General features: G+C 31.8%; 1 protein-coding gene across 1 annotated transcript in view; it reads left to right on the top strand.

Annotated features, from left to right (window-relative positions):
- LOC127709125 (annexin A7-like) overlaps positions 1-17501 on the top strand; it is a 42490-nt gene that overhangs the window by 7251 nt on the left and 17738 nt on the right. Inside the window, exons 3-5 of the mRNA XM_052214479.1 lie at positions 155-455; positions 5875-5904; positions 6770-6799. Of these exons, the coding sequence (XP_052070439.1) occupies positions 155-455; positions 5875-5904; positions 6770-6799 (361 nt within the window). The remainder of the gene's footprint in view (positions 1-154; positions 456-5874; positions 5905-6769; positions 6800-17501) is intronic.

Here is a 17501-nt window from a genome sequence, read left to right as displayed (position 1 = left end):
GTCTATTATATAAAGATAAAAGTGAAAATTTGCTGCTTTCAGTAATAAATCTAGGAATTGGGCCTATTGCATATACATATTTAGTCTGATATTTACCCACATAACTAAATATAAATGAAAAGATTTTTCTCTATACTTTCTATAATTTTTCTAGGGTAAAGGTCATCATGGAGGAGGCTATCCTGCACAACCTGGATTCCCAGCTGGAGGTTATCCTACAGGAGCAGTACCACCACCTGCACAAGGTTATCCAACAGGATCAGTACCACCACCAGCACAAGGTTATCCAGGAGGTATGCCAGCTGGTGGGTATGCTCCACCTCCAGGAGGGTTTGCTCAACCACCAGGAGGCTATGCCCCACCACCTAGTGGTTACCCAGCAGGAGGAGCTTATCCACAAGCTCCAAACCCAGCCTACCCAGCAGCTGGAGGTTATCCTCAGCAGGGCTTTCAACGTAAGTTTTTATATGTTTTTGTCTCACCTTTGATGAAAGTCACAGAAATTTAGACATAGACATGCTTATCTGGCAGAATTGGATGTGTCAGCATAAATTATTTGTATAATCTTTATATTTCAGAAAGTAAATGACATGGATACTTTATACTACATATTCAGTTGCCTTATGTTCTGAAGTTTCCATCTGTCATATCTCCGTTTTCATGGTTCAGATCACATGAATTTTTCACTTATCATATGTAATAGGATAGCTATATGTGGTTTATGGGGTCCTTGCTTGATTCATCTGACCTAGACTTCATGGATCAGTTATCAACCAGGTCAACCCTCAGTTTTCATGGTCAAATCCATATCCATATGTCAGGTACTGTTGTACTATTAGCAATAGGTCAGCAATAGGTCAACTATATTTGGTGTATGGAATGATTGTTAAGTGTACATGTCTGTGTGGCAGAGTTTATTTGGCATTGACCTCACTTAAAGGTTCACTGGTCAATGTTTAGTTTTCATGATTTTTCATGTACTCTAGGCAATATGACAACTGTTTTTGGTGTATAGAAAGATTGTAAAGTTTTCATGTCCTTAAGCTTCTTGTCAGGTTCATCTGATCTTGACATTACAGTGTTCCAGCTAGGATTTCAAAAGGGCAGGGTGCCAATCCTGAAAAAGGGCATTTAACGTGTGATATGATAATATGAAAAGGGCATGTTTTAATAAAGATTATAATCAAACATTGTTTGTTCATTGAATCACTGGTTATAAATATACAAGAACAACATCATTAGCCCAGAGAAAAAACTATCTTTCTACTTTTTAGAATGAAAACTTATCAAGCAGATTTTGACACAAGTTTTAAATCATTGCTTGGCACAGTTAAGCTTTATATGCAGTATTTTTTGAAAAATGTCCTGCTTCATTCTGTTTCTATGGTCTGACACACTTTACAAGTTTCACCTTTCTACCTTCTCTGTGCTTAATGGCAATACAGCACAAAACAGCTGTAAATGCACAATGTTAGGATATAGTGAACAGTGAAAATTTGGATTGAAAATAAAAAATACAGAAAAAGATGACCAAGGCACCCTACCAATCCTGCTACTAAGACCCTCTTTAACTTTTCCCATAACTCAAAACACCTAAACATATAAATTCTAAAGCCAGAAGTATGAAGACATATTTTATAATATCTTAGTAGGTTACTCAATGCTAGGAAAAAATAAGATTGAGTTATCTTTCTTTATTTGGGTGTGCTCCTTCTTTGGAGGATAATAAACAGTACGTAGAAGATGTAAATACGATCAACAATATGGTGGCCTATTTTGTTATTTTCTTATAAAAAATGAAGGAAGTCAATGAAAAATACGTCTTAATTTGCTATTTATTTCACGGAAAACAATAAGAGCAATGTTTTTAACGAGTTGATTATGGTTTTCGACTTTCTGTCAATTACTTTTTCTCCATGAAACTACGGTAAACATTGCTAATTGTGCCCAAGTTGTATGAACATTTCTTCAAGTTCAAAGACAAATGCCGACTGACCGATTCTATTTGAATGAATTAATGTTGATGATCATTAAATGACCCATCCGATAAACGGATTACCTATAACAACAGATTATGACACCTGTTGTAACCGTTGATTAGCTTGGGGTCGTAAACAAAGTCATATACTTGTCGCCAGGTAAATTTTAGTAATTGGCTGATCATATCAATACGAACAAAATAATATACCAATCAATCTTCAAAAAAGGCAAGGCGCCCTGCAAACTGTAAAAAGGGCACAGGGCGGCACTCGGGAAAGGGCGGGCGGACCGCCCTGTGAAAAGGACCTAGCTGGAACACTGCATTAATTTTTTTATGCCCCGCCGTAGCGGAGGGGGTATTAAGTTTTACCCTTATCCGTCCGTCCGTCCGTATGTCCCAAAATTGGTTTCCGTTCTCTAACTTTAGTTTGCCTCAACCAAATGTTATGAAACTTATACACAATGCTTATTACCACAAAACACAGATCAAGTTTGAATTTTGGTGGCGTCACTTTAACTGTTCTAGAGTTATGCCCCTTTACAAATGGAAAAATTGCTAAATTTTTCGTTTCCGTTCTCTAACTTAACTTAGCCTCAACCAAATGTTATCAAACTTATACACAATGTTTATTACCACAAAACACAGATCAAGTTTGAATTTTGGTGGCGTCACTTTAACCGTTCTAGAGTTATGCCCCTTTATAAATGGAAAAATTGCAAAATTTTTCATTTCCGTTCTCTAACTTAAGTTTGCCTCATCCAAATGTTATTAAACTTATACACAATGCTTATTACCACAATACGCAGATAAAGTGTGAATTTTTGGGGCGTCACTTTTACTGTTCTAGAGTTATGCCCCTTTACAAATGGAAAAATTGCTAAATTTTTTCATTTTTTTTCCAAAAATATCAATATCATTATTCAAGTATATTTTAAAATTGGAGTTATCTTCCTTTGTCCATGATTATAGTTAAATCTACTACAATCAATGCTTTATACAATGCAATGTTTAATTTTGCCTTCCACTGATAAAACACAGATCAAGTTGAATTTGGGTAGTGTCACTTTAACCATTATTGAGTTATGCCTCTTTATAAAACGAAAAATTGCTAAATTTTTTGTTTCCATTCTGTAACTTAAGTTTGCCCTAACCAAACATTATGAAACCTATACACAATACTCATTACCACAAAACGAAGATCGAGTACAAATATTGTTTCCGTTCTCTAACTTTAGTTTGCCTCAACAAAATGTTATGAAACTTATACACAATGCTTATTACTACATAATACAGATTAAGTACGAAATTTGGTGGCGTCACTTTTACCATTCTTGAGTTATGTCCCTTTATAATAAAAAAAATTGCTGAATTTTTCGTTTCCGTTCTCTAACTTTAGTAGTCTCAACCAAATGTTATAAAACTTATACACAACCTATCTAGAGTTATGCGTGTTTACAAATAGAAAAATTGCTGAATTTTTCGTTTCTGTTCTCTACTTAAGTTAGCCTCAACCAAATGTTATGAGACTTACACAAAATGCTTATTACCACAAAACTCAGATCAAGAACAAATTTGGGTAGCGTCACTTTTACCGTTCTTCAGTTATGTCCCTTTGTAACTATATGATATGCAAGCGGGGGCATCATCTGTGTACACATGTGGACATAATCCACATTTTTGATTCTTAAGTTAATGTTCAAGTCTTTGTAGTAAGGCACATTTCTGAGATACTATAATCAATAGGTTTATACATGTATATACCGGTACTGTATTTCGTGAATTGAATAATTGCAAGCTGCACATGTCCATCTGACAGGATTCATCTGACCTTGTCTCAATGTACATGGATCATTGATAATAATAAGTTTATGTTATTCTTTTAGTAAAACCTCTATTTGAAATACTTTCAACATAGATTTAATCATGATCAGTTAAAAGGCGACACATTTCAGTATACATAAAAATTAGAAGATTTGGTATGATTGGCAATGAGACAACTCTCCACCAGAGACCAAATGACATACAAATTGACAAGTAGCACTCTTGGTTTATGAATAAAAGAATATGTGTGGTATACAATGGGACAGCAACCCAATGACAAAAAGATAGTTAAAGGGCAACAAAGTCTTATACAAGTAAAAAAGTTAAAAAATTCAGGGGAGTTGAAGATACAGTTTGAGGAGAAATAACTATTAAGGTGACAATGAGTGTTCAATGAATGTTCAATATCTTTTTAATCATTTGTTTATGACGATGACCTTATGCAGTAAAACTAGTATAAACGGACCGGCTATGGGACTATGAAAAAGTGCAGGTTTGGAAAGTCTGTCCGTTTATTCAGGTTTCAGGATTAACATAAGTTATTTACTTGTGATGTTAGATATTTTGCATGCAACAGTTTTGTCACACTGTTAACTATAAAAACATTAAATGTTAAATATGTGAAAACTAAGTAATTGCAAAATTACCCATGGAAAATGATTTTCATAACAAAAGTTTCGTCATATTTTAATGCAACAGATGACAAATATTTGTTTCATCATGTTCATTGGAATTTTTTGCTATTTGATTTTATAAGATCTTTTAGATAAAAGCAACTTGACAGTTTTATTGATAAAAATACCAGTTTTGGAACAGCTTAAAAATTGTGTAAAAATTTCTAAGAAATAACCAAAATTCCAATTTTATACCTCTTTTTCATAGCAAACAAGCACAGGAACTTCTTTTCATGAAATATCAGAGATCTTATCTTGATTTACAACATATCTCAAAATCATATTAAATCAGAATATAATGGGAAACTGTACCCACTCCCCTCCAACAGAATCTAAAGCATCTGCCATCAACACCAAACACTCCAAATAACAAAATCTATCAAATTATGAAATAATACAACAGTAGATGAGATTCTCAACCTGAACAGGCACATGACCATTTGGAGGGGCAAAACTGTCAAGCTATGAATTCATTGAGTTACATTTTTAAAAAAGCCAACAGAAACTACTCAAAATCTGTTGCCAATACTTAGATCTTGTGGAATATCTAAATGAAAACCACTAATTGAAAAAGATTACTATGTATATAGTGGGTGGCACATATTCGCCTTGGACACATTTTTCGCCGTTTTGCTATTTCTTCTGTAAATTTTTTGTGCATTTACCCAATACTTGCCTAAAAAGATGGTAAAGGCTGTTTGTAATGTTCGAACTGTTGATATTCATCTTTACCCCATTTCCAAGGTTATTCGCACATATAAAGAAATACTCAGGTGTTTTTACACGATATTGGCAATTAGATTGTAAGATTTAGATGGCAATCATGCGCAGTCTTAATGAAAATACTTGTGAGAAAAAATGTATAGGAATGATCACTCAAGCTAATTCATGTTATTGCAAACATTCGTTTTTATAATATACCAGGATAATGAGGATGGTCATATCATACATTGCGGCAAAAATGTGTCCCCCATGGTACACGAACAACTTGATTTTCTCTTGAGTTGCGTTTGTTTTCAGAACATTTAACCAATGTTTTGAAGATGATTCCTTTATCAAACATTTTTTTCATATAGTTAAATTTCTGAAACCTACATAAAAAGTTCCTAATATTCGAATGTAGGTCGGATGTAAGTGAGAATGTATGAATTATGCGGTGAATATGGGTCACTCACTCTAAATCATCTGTGGTATAGAACTTGAACACTTTTTTTATCCAAAAATTTTAAGATGAGAACATGAGTATAAAAAGATAATATTTTTGTTAGGAGGGTAAAATGTTTTTTCCTGAATTGTGTTTTTTTTAACAGACTCAAAGATCAGTATATATTTCTGCCTCAATAAATTAGAGTATAAATGAAATTATGTAGATTTTCATACTTTTTTATATGATTACAGCACCTCCTCCAGCAGGCTATAATCCAGGAGGTAAGTTTATCTACGTCAACATACTGTCTGTTGAAGAAAGGTTCAGTTTTATTTGTGTCATGTGTGTATACATCAAAATGAAAGAGTTCAGAAATTATGCAGAAATAAGCATGAAGAACTGTTTGTTTCTTAAAAAAATTGATGCAAGCAAACTTATTTTATATTTTTTAAAGTCCCAGATGAGATTTTCTTTTATTTGTATTTTTATACAGTTGGGGTGGGGGAAGGAAAATTTTATAGGAATATCTGTCTCTCTGTCCATGTTCCTTGCAATCTCCTCCTTAACAAAAGGACAGATATTGGTGAAACTTTACACAGTTGTAGAAGACTACCTTAGAATGTACAATCCTGGTCCAAAATGTAAATAATCAAATATACTTACATTAATATTGCAATATTTGGTAATAGTGTCTCGTAAGCACAATTTCTCTTTAATATCTGGATGGATATTGAATAAAGGGTAATACCTGAGGATCTGCATAAAGAAGTAAAATCTACATGCTTAAGGGATTTAATCCAACTTGATTAGTTCAATATTGCAATATGTGGTCTCTCGTTAGTGCAACTGGTTCTAAAAGGCAAAAAGGTTATTGATGAAACTTTAAACACTTGTAGAACATTACTTAGGTATTTTTGGGCAGCGTAAATCCTGTTGTGAATTCACTCTCAGTTCTTGTATCATTTTGTTCGTCCTAGAGGAAAGTTTTTAGAGAAGTATAAAATCAGTCTGATAAAATTCAATTGAGATTATTTTTACATTAAACATTATCAATCAAAAATAAATTTCCACTCAGACAGGTAGAAGTATGATTCATCGCCCTTTATCAGAATTATAAATCTCACTCATATTTTTTTATATTAATAGGACCTCCTGCAGCAGGCTATAATCCAGGCGGTGAGTAAATCTTGGTCAAAATACTGTCTAATGTAGGTTTGTATACATGATAATGAAGTGGTTAAGAAATTTTATAGACATAATTGCAAAAAACAGTTGGTTTCTTTAAAAGTTTGGATAGATTTTATCATAGTTTTTTTTGAAAGGTCACAGATAAAAAAACTTATAAATAAAATTTTCCCACTTATCATTATCACGATGCATGTGAAACTTTCAAACTACTTTATTCCCTAATACCTTTGAAAATACCATACACTATTTAGATTTTTGTATAGGCATATTTTAAAGTTACTTTACCCTTATTAAACAGAGGGCGATTTGTAAGAGTGCTTGTACAAATTCAATAGAAATTCATACTATTTATTCAAACACAATTCAAATTTTTATTTTTTGGGTTAATAACGGTAGACAAATCTCATGAAAGATGGGAAAATTTGAAACATAATCCAATTGACATCAGCCTTGTTTCTATGTCAATTCCTTCCATATGTACTCTAGCCCAATACTTTTTCATATCAAATGTTTCAGTATATAGTACATTGTATAATGAATCCTGCAGTTGAATAATGTTTGGAAACATTTATAGAAAAAGGCCCAAGGAATTTTCTGATAAGAAAAGCAGAGGACAACATTGTTGAAAGCTACTTAAAATCAGCTTGCATAAATATATATTTAATATCAATCACCCATAAATGCTATGGTCTTACAAATGCTTAGGAATATTTCTGTTTGATCAATTGATCTTGCCCTTAAAGGTATTACATCAAATGCTTTTAGACTAAAAAAGATGCTTTCAATAGATCCTTCATTAACTTCGAATCATGACCAAACAGGAAGTTCTTAGATTAATTATAAAATTCTAAACAGACATTTTTCCTTGATGAAGTATTGACAAGGAATAGCTTACAAAATTTCAATAAAAGGTTCTTTAGAAAATTACAACAGTTTAACGCCTTGCTTGTTTAACTTTATTATACAAAATTATGCCTCAGTGACTATAATATATAATTGGTCACTTTTTTTGCATGTGCATGTATTAGATAATCAGTGCATTTAATTCACATATATACAGAGTTGCCTATTGCATAATGTCCAAATTTTGCATTTTTCACATACTATATTGAATTGCAAATTATCATATATTTGCTTTCTAATTTTCTTAAGAAATCCATAAAATCCATAGCTAACAACAAAGAAACTATTCACAGTACTTGTTGTATATTGGTATTTTTATCATAATTAGTTAGTACATGTACGAGATAACTGCCAAAAAATCCTTTAACTGTGATAAAATCAATAAATTTGTTAAATGAAAAATAATGTGATTTTTACATGAAAACTGCATGTGAAGTATAATGTGTTTAATTGAATTATTGTACCATTTCTGACTAGAATCATGCAAGACTCTATGCTCATTCACATACTTTTTGTCTCGCCTTGACGGAGTCAAAAAGCGAGACATAGTCACATAGGTATGTTGTTTCTGGCAGTGGCGTCAACAATGTATTAGTTTGTGATTAGGTCTAGTTTATGGTGGTTATGGTGAACCACAAATGGTAGGTCAATGAAATTTGGTATGCAGTTGTATAAGCATTGGCACATCTCATTTCCATGGAGATTAGTTGGCCCTGCCCCCTCAGTCATGGTCTATTGACTTGAAACTTTTGCTTAGTTTACATGTATTAGTTTGTGATTAGATCAGTTTATGGGGAAACACTAGTGGTAGGTCAATAATATTTGGTAAGCAGTTGTATAAGCATTGGAATATCTCATTTCCATGGAGATTATTAGGCTTTGCCCCCTTAGTCATGGTCTATTGACTTTGAAAATTTTGCTTAGTTTACATGTATTAGTTTGTGATTAGTTCAGTTCAAGGGGAACCATTAGTGGTAGGTCAATGTAAATTGGTATTCAGTTGTATAAGCATTAGAACATCTCATTTCCATGGCGAATATTTGGCCTAGCGCCTTCAGTCATGGTCTATTGACTTTGAAACTTTTGCTTAGTATACATGTATTAGTTTGTTATTAGATCAGTTTAAGATGAACTGCTAATGTTAAGTAAATGATATTTGGTATGCAAATGTATTGGCATTCGCAAGTATCGTTTCTATGGAGATTATATAGCCCAATCCCCTCATCATGGTTCATTGACTTTGAAGCTTTTACATAGTTAACAAGTTAATGTTTGTGTTTATTTTGGTTTAAAGGGAACTACTTATAATAAGTCAATGGTATTTGGTATGCAGTTGTATAAGCATTGGCATATCTCATATCCATGGAGATTGTGTACATCGACTTTGAATATTTGCATAACTTACATGCTATAGTATTGCTATCTTAATTTCAACATTTGCATTATCAAAATTACAAAAAGGCGAGACATATCTCTGTGTTAACTGTTTATTTGATTGTTTAAACTGCAGGAAAAGTTAAGGCCGCACTTAAAAATATTTTGATTTGCCCAAACCCTATCGAAAGGTAGAGACAGTGGGTAGGTAGGTAGGCATTTTCTTTTTCTTTTTTCTGCAAAAAGAAATTGAAGAGTCAGATGATTTTTAGTCTTCCTGCCTATCTGATTAAAAGAAAACTTTTCCACATCAGGACAATGAAAGATTTTGAATAGGCAGCTATTTTCTGGGTAGGTAGGGTTATGGCAAACAAACATATTCTTTTTTATGGCCTTACACCTTGATTTTTCTATAAGGGAGGCAACTCTGTTCAAATTGTAGACTTGAAAAAGGAAAATCTGTGTTTAGGGATCATCAGAATGAGATTTATAAATAAAGGATATAATATATATATACATGATGTATATATTACTTTGGTTATAAGTGTAGTCACATATAGTCATTTCAAAATATAATTTAGATATTATGAGATTGCAAGCAAAACTGAAACGAATTAAAAGAAAAAGAAAAACACCTTTTGACCTATTGAATATTGAAGTACAGATATTTTATTGCATTAACTTTAAGACTGTTTTTCTTTCCTTTTTTTTTACAAAATCATGAAAACTGTTCATTTTTTTATTTTTTACAAAATGTTAAATGGTTAAAATCGATAATAACACTCCTTTCTTACCAGATGATCTCTAAAATCAGTTCTTTCTTTTTTATTTACAGGCTTCCAAAGGCCACCTTACTGATGTTCCTTGTAATAGAATAGTGCCTAATGCTAGTTATAATGTTGTGTTTTAAGTCTTGAATGGGAGAGGAAATAATAACAAGATGGCAGAAATGTGATATACATGTTGCATGCTTGATATAATGAAACATTGCAAATGCAAATAAATTTTGAAGGAGCATAGTAGCAGCTTTTACTAAATGTTTTTTATTATTATTATAATTTATGACTTATTGTTATATATAATATAAATTTAAAATGATTACAATTGCATATCAACATGATCCTTGTTTTCTTTGACAGAGACATAACATAATGAAAAAAATTCTGCATAAATTCAAGAGACACTTTAATTATGATTGCTATGACTGTTGGAAATGAGTCCAATATTACCCTTGATAAGCACAGTGAGCCAGGCTTTCAAACCCTAATTGTAAAAATAAGAAATTTCATGACAAGGTATCCTAATTTCTCTAATTTTTTCACTATTTTCACATTTCCCAATCGATTGTGAAAAAATTGTTCTCCTCAATAGTGAAATATCTGTTAACGGCAAATAATTGGTCGATATTTAATTATGACGTCAACTTTTCTTGGTTTCTTCTGAATTTCCTATTGTGACGTCATGAAAAAAGGCGACCATGCCTGATGACGTCACATATAAAGAACACAACTTTCTGCAAATTTTTGAAAAGGAAGGATAAAAATCATTAGAGAAACAGATTCCACCACCATTACTCATGTATTACGATATTTCTCCACTCTCAACAGTTAAATTTTAATTATTTAAAAAGCTCTGCAAGCCTCACACTATAAATATTAAAATTTAACTGTCTCGAGTGGAGAAATATCGTAACACACTAGTACTTGATGCAGTGTTGGAATCTATATTTCTGGTCTAAAGAGGTAGGTATCAAACAGACATAATAAAGGATCCTACCTTCAATCATTGACCTGTTTTAAACAATTTAATGTGCTTTTTAATGTGACCAAAGTGATTTCTGGTTCAAATATGTTTAAAAAAATTCAAATGTCAATTGATTGTCAAGATATATAAAGGAAGCACACAAATGTTAAACTCAAGCAGGGAGCCAATACTATATGAACTTCCTTTAAAGAAGATAAACTTATAATAATTAGTTTGTGAGAGAAATTTTAGATTCATGGCAAGACTTATTGAAAAGTGCTCAAATGATTCCCATGTTAATCATAGTCTTCCGTTTTATTCTATGTGCCTTATGCAAAACATGTGATTTTTATGCATGAATCGTTTTGTCATAGTAATGATAAAAGGTGCACCAAAGTGGAAGAGATTTTTTTTTACCCAATATTCATATTCTTTATGGATAATTACTAAATATCAAAACAGAGACATGATGTTACTCTTGATGACTGCCTACAGGCATTTAAAGAATCTTGATTTCCAGTTTAATTTTCCAATACGCTGTTTCAGAATCTAAAGGATTATTGGTAATTCTATTCTTCGTACACCAAAATAGAGATAATGTCACGTCATTCGTTGAATTTCCAATTTTTTTGACGTTTTTGACTGACCGTAATGTTTTGGTGTACGCTTTAAAAAAAAAATATATATAACCCAGCAGGCATTAGATTCTGAAATGGCCAATTGTGTTCAAATCATTCTTGTAGTTAAATATGTGTGTACTGCCAGTGATTGTTGTCTGATACATATATTTATATAAATTGGAATGTTTGTTGTATATTTTCCTCATATTATTTTTTTTCAATTTTCATTGATTACCTTGTTGAATTTGACTGAAGAATAATTGGATTTTTTGGTTACTTGGTAAAGTTTATTTAGTTATGAAATGCAATTAATTCAGTGATAAAATGCAATTTTTTCAGTCACGATATTTATAACTCTTATTAAAATAAAAAATGATGTTCATCTGAATTGTGTCTTTTAAGTTTTATTTTTTGCCAAGAATATCATTCTTCCAGAATCACAATAGAGTTACGAAAGATTCATTATATTAATATCTAATATTCATGATTAGAAAAAAGTTTCTCTATTGAGGAATGTTATAGTTTTATCAATTATTCTTGAATTAATTGGAAAAAAAACAAGGTGCAATTAGAGGCTTATTAGTCTTATAAAATTCATCCGCAAACTAATGATGTTATCTAATTGTCTCACCTGTGACTAAGCTGCACAATGCTGGACACAGGGATACAATACCAGCGACAGTGTGGGCATATTCTATTTGTATAAAGCTTTATATTCCAAAAGGTTAATAATCCATACCTTGTGTATAGATGCTTTATGGTCTGACAATAGTTTCTATTTGGTATCAAACTGTTGTCCTTATCATTGTTTCCTGGTTCAATGACAGGAAAAAAAACTAACTTAAGTTTTTTTTTATATCAAATCAAATCAAATATTTTATTGTCGTATAAACTTTACAGTTTGTGACCAACATGTATTAACACAATAAACATATATACATACATATCAAACATACACAATAAAAAACAGCATAAAAATCTATAAAAAACAAACAAGCTGTTATATCACATGATCTTATTCAACTTTATTTGGTAAATATAATTTAAGTTTATATGGAATGTAGATTAATATCATTGCCAGATATAGATCAGACAGGATGCACCTGACCTTGACCTCTTTTCATGGTTCAATGATCAACATTTAGTTTTTGTGATTAGGTCAGTTTCTCTGATACTATAAGTAATGCAAACGAAGGTCAACTATTTTTGATATATAGAGTCAGTGATTGTGAGTTGAAATTATGATAGGGTTCATCTGACCTTAACCTCCTTTATATGAACCATTGATCTATTTTCATGTTTTGTGATTACATCAAATCTCTTATACTATAAGTTAAAGGTCAACTTTTTATGTTGTAATTAATCATTGTAGAGAACATTTCTGTCTGAAAGGGTTCATCCTACCTTTTCCTCATTTTCATGGATCATTTAATACCTATAGTAAGACCTTGATCTCTATGGTTTCATGCATAAAATTCAGTCATGATAAAAAAATCAGGTCAAACATTTCACTATGTCTACTCTTGTCTATTTATTAAAAAAAACAGCATTTCTAATTTGCTGATTTTATGATAGATTGAAGGCTGCTAAAAGTCTTGGTGAAAATGGGATGAATCTGTGAAATTTAAATCAATGGTTTATGTTGTGAGCAGTATTTAAAACAAAATAGTTGATGTACAATCTGTCTCATTATTTCATTTTTTATATTTTAATTCATATTAGTCATGAAAAATGTACAAAATTTCTTTTCCTATGTGACAGCAAAAGCTATCTGTCTTGCAAAATTAGTCAACTAAATTCTGGTAACATTTGTTAGTTTCCATAGATTACCTGACAAGGGCCCCATATCATGCCTTTTCTGTAAGATTAGGTTAAATGCAAACGTTTACATGGGATAATTCCCTGAAGATAAGAATCAGATACAAAAAAACTACGAAAATAAAAGAACACAAAGCATGCTGGCCCCATAAAATCAGAAAATTTAAGCTCTGCAAAAATAAACCAATTTACAGTAATCAGGTTTGCATAAATTTACCCACTGTTGACTCCCACAAACTGGAATGAAAGCTGAAAGCATTATAAGAATATATTGGTTTAGGGTGAAGGTTGGCGCCTGTTAAAACGTTTAAACCTGCTGCATTTTTATGCACCTGTCCTAAGTCAGGAGCCTGTTGTTCAGTAGTTGTCGTTTGTTTGTGTGGTTCATAAGTGTTTCTCGTTTCTCGTTTTTTAAATAAATTAGACCGTTGGTTTTCCTGTTTGAATTGTTTTACACTAGTCTTTTTGGGGCCCTTTATAGCTTGCTGTTCGGTGTGAGCCAAGGCTCTGTGTTAAAGGCTGTACTTTAACCAATAATTGTTTACTTTTTAAACATTGTGACTTGGATGAATAGTTGTTTCATTGGCACTCATACCACATCTTCTTATTTATATTAAGTGTTTCTTCACCAGAAAGATGCTTAAATAACAAGCCTTTGTTACATCATTTACCGGCTAGTGCAGCTTTGCTGTTATATGGCATTGTCTTAAGTTTTGACATGAAAGGAGATTTGATTTCATTAAATTGAGAGCTTACATTTTTAAAATTTATATTAAGAAAGATCTAAATCAACCTTCTACCATACACAAATTTATCTATGATTTTATTTTTTGAATCTAAGCAAGTTATTTCTACAGTTACATTGTTACAAGTATAAACTGCCTTTCTAACATACAAATGTTTTAAGATACATACAAACGCAATCATATTTTTACAACCAAAAGTAGAAAAAAAATCATAGCACAAATAGTATGTAGTGAAGTTGGATTATGTGCTGCACGACACCAGGCCCCTCGGTCATAAAACTTTACTCAGTACTCGGAGTACAAAATTTGTGCTCGAAACACTAAATCCAGTATTTTGATTGGGTGATTTCTGAGTCTGAGTACAATAATCGTACTCGAAAGTTTTATGACCGCAAGGCCAGGCTGCCTTAACAAAATATGTTGGTTTGCCAGTGAGTTGTTCACCCATAGATGTATATACTATACCAACATAAGCATCACTCAACCTGGAGCACTGGTATTGTTACATATAAATCAAAGATAATGTGTGGTAAACATCACAACATCCAACCAAAACATGTTGACCAAAATACACATCTAGAGATCACTTTCAGCTTTCAACCTTGAAAGGTGCCTATACCTTATTACAATCTTTTATCACCTGAAGTTTAGAAAAGTTTTAAATATATCAACAGTAACAATCAAATAATTGACACAAACACCAAACCTCAATAGATATAAAAAAACCAGCATAAACAGACAACTACCACTGTGTTCTCATTTCTCTGTGTGAATGTGTTGATCTTTGTACAACACAAAGATTGTCAACAAATGTTACATCAAAATGTTAAAAAGAAAATATTCCATTGTATTTCAATGTGATTAATTCCAGCTAGAATATAGCATTTATTTACTTATTTATCCATAACTTTTCTCGCAACAATAACATATTCTATAATGTACTTTTGTTACTGCATTTCGATTGTGTATATGAAGCTCATGATGAGGAATGATTTAGAATATTTGATCAGACATTCTTCAGTGATAAAACTTTTTACATTAAAATGTATTTTACATAACATTTTAAAAATATTTATAACTAGTTTGTAAAACAATTGAAGGGTCTTTCCATTTAAAGTCTGATATTTGTAATGCACTCTTTACGACCTTTCATTTGAAATGCGACAGTCATAGCTTCTGAAACTTTTCACTTTTCGCACTTAATGACCCTATCCACCTTAATTTTCTAGATCGTAAGTACCATATTTGTAATGTAGACTTGATGACCTTTCATTTGCTATGCGACAACACCATCTTCTAGAAAGTTTGATTTTTGCACTTGATAACCCCATCTAACTCATTTTTGGAGGAGAGGAATTTTGTATTTGAAATGTACAAATTATGACCTTTCATTTGATATACAACAACCTTACCTTATGAGACATTTTATTTTTTGCACTCAATGACCCCACCCAACCCATTTTTGGGGGACGTTAATTTGATATTTGAAATGTAAGCATTATGGACTTTCATTTGATATGCGACAACCTAACCATCTGACAAGTTTGAATTTTGCACTAAATGACCCCACCATTCCCACTGGGATGAAAAAGGGGTTTAAAATTTTCATTTTTGAGTAGAGCTCATTTAGACCTTCAATTTGATATACCAAATGACCTCATATGCCAAAGTGCCAAAAATGATGCAATATCAATTATATAAATAGAACTTATGAAACTTACAAAAACAATGAAAAAGATGAAAATTTCAAATTGATTTTTTTGGGTTTTTTTTTCATTGAATGTTTTTGGTAATTAGTCAAACATATAACCATGTTAAACTCTTCAATTTCTCAAAATTTTACAAGGTAAGCTGTTGTTGATTCAGAAATACATGCCTCCGCTCGCAAAATTTTAAACTGCATTATCTCTAAAACGACAACAGGTATCTCAAATCTGCTAAGTGATAAATGATCTGAAGTTGAAGTACAACATTTTAGAAAAAAGATTTGGACAATTCTAAGGTTCATCAAGGTCACAATGAATAATCAAATATATGATGCAATACCAAACTTGAGAACCGGAAGTCGCAGAGACATGGGACTACCACCATTCAACTCAGGACCACTTGACCTTTCAAATGTCACAAGTTCAAGGTCATAGTACTAGTACACTTTAAAGGTAATGGTATAATGGTAAAATTTCATCATGACCTGACATTGACCTCAAAATGAAGGTCTTTAAATACTGATCATTTTTGCAATTTATAGTAGGTTGATATCTGTTACCTTTAAAAAAAAAACCCAAAATACTATACTTTTAAGAATTATCTTGTTGTAACTTTTGAACAGACGGTCTGACAGTTTTGAGCTTAATGTGTAAAATGTAGAGCTCGTCGAGAGGAACATTCAGTAGGTGCAAATTAAAGGTCACATGAATTAAAGATTATTGGCGAAGGTCCCAAGTCTCTACAACTTCTGGTTCTTGAAATATAATTTTTCAAAAATTGTGTATAATTTTTAAAGGGAAATAACTCCTTATAAGGGTTGATAACAAACTAATTGTTTATGTTTATTAACATTGCCATCTGCTCTTGTACATGCTGCCATTTTCAATTCGATTCTATCTCTAATACTTTTTAAGAAAAATGCAAATAAAAGAAATTGCTTCAAGGGGATATAACTCTCAAATGGGATGATGAAATCCTATGCAGTCTCATATGGTAATACATCATGTTGAGATCTACCTATTGTACAAATAAGATCATGATATCTTTAAAAACAACAAAAATGTTGAAAAAAAACATTAAAAGGGACATAACTTATAAAGGGGATGATGAAATCCTTAACAGGGTCATCTGGTAATACTTCATGATGAGGTCTATCGATGGTCCATAATTGTTCTTGATAACTCCAATAGAAAGGAGGGGAGGGCATGTAATAAAAATGCTGGTAGAAAAAAAAACATTAGAAAAACAATAAGGTCTTTCCTAACGGAGTGGAAAGACCTTAATAAACAATTGATACAATATTCATGCATATCAGTTTCAAGCTGAATATAACACTTTTGATATTGTATAAGCATCCAGTCTATCAAATTTTAGACTTGACTCTCAGACAAACAAAATAGAGACTAATATTTCGTTATACATTATTATATGCAAAGCATTTCAACATGAGATGATTTTCTAATTGCAGACTACTGATATCCAATATTCTTTCATGGAGATCATCAGAGTTTGAAATGTTTTTGTTTATTATGATGCAAAGTACATGATGATCTCCATGAAAGAATTTTGGATATCAGTAGTCTTAGCGCTAGCTGCAATCAGAAAATCATCTCATCTTGAAATATATATATACAAGTCTAAATTGAAAACAACGTTCAAACCTATGATTGCGTTGGATAAAAACCGCAATTTTTATACGTGTGCATGCAAAACAAATTTCTTGGTAGAGGGGTCTAAATACAGCACAAACAACATTTTCCAAAAGATCAAAAAAGTGAA

This window comes from Mytilus californianus, unplaced genomic scaffold, assembly GCF_021869535.1.
Source record: "Mytilus californianus isolate M0D057914Y unplaced genomic scaffold, xbMytCali1.0.p SCAF_7, whole genome shotgun sequence".
Taxonomy (NCBI): Eukaryota; Metazoa; Mollusca; class Bivalvia; order Mytilida; family Mytilidae; genus Mytilus; species Mytilus californianus.
Note: the sequence above shows the minus strand (reverse complement) of the source record. Positions and strands in the feature narration are given on the sequence as shown.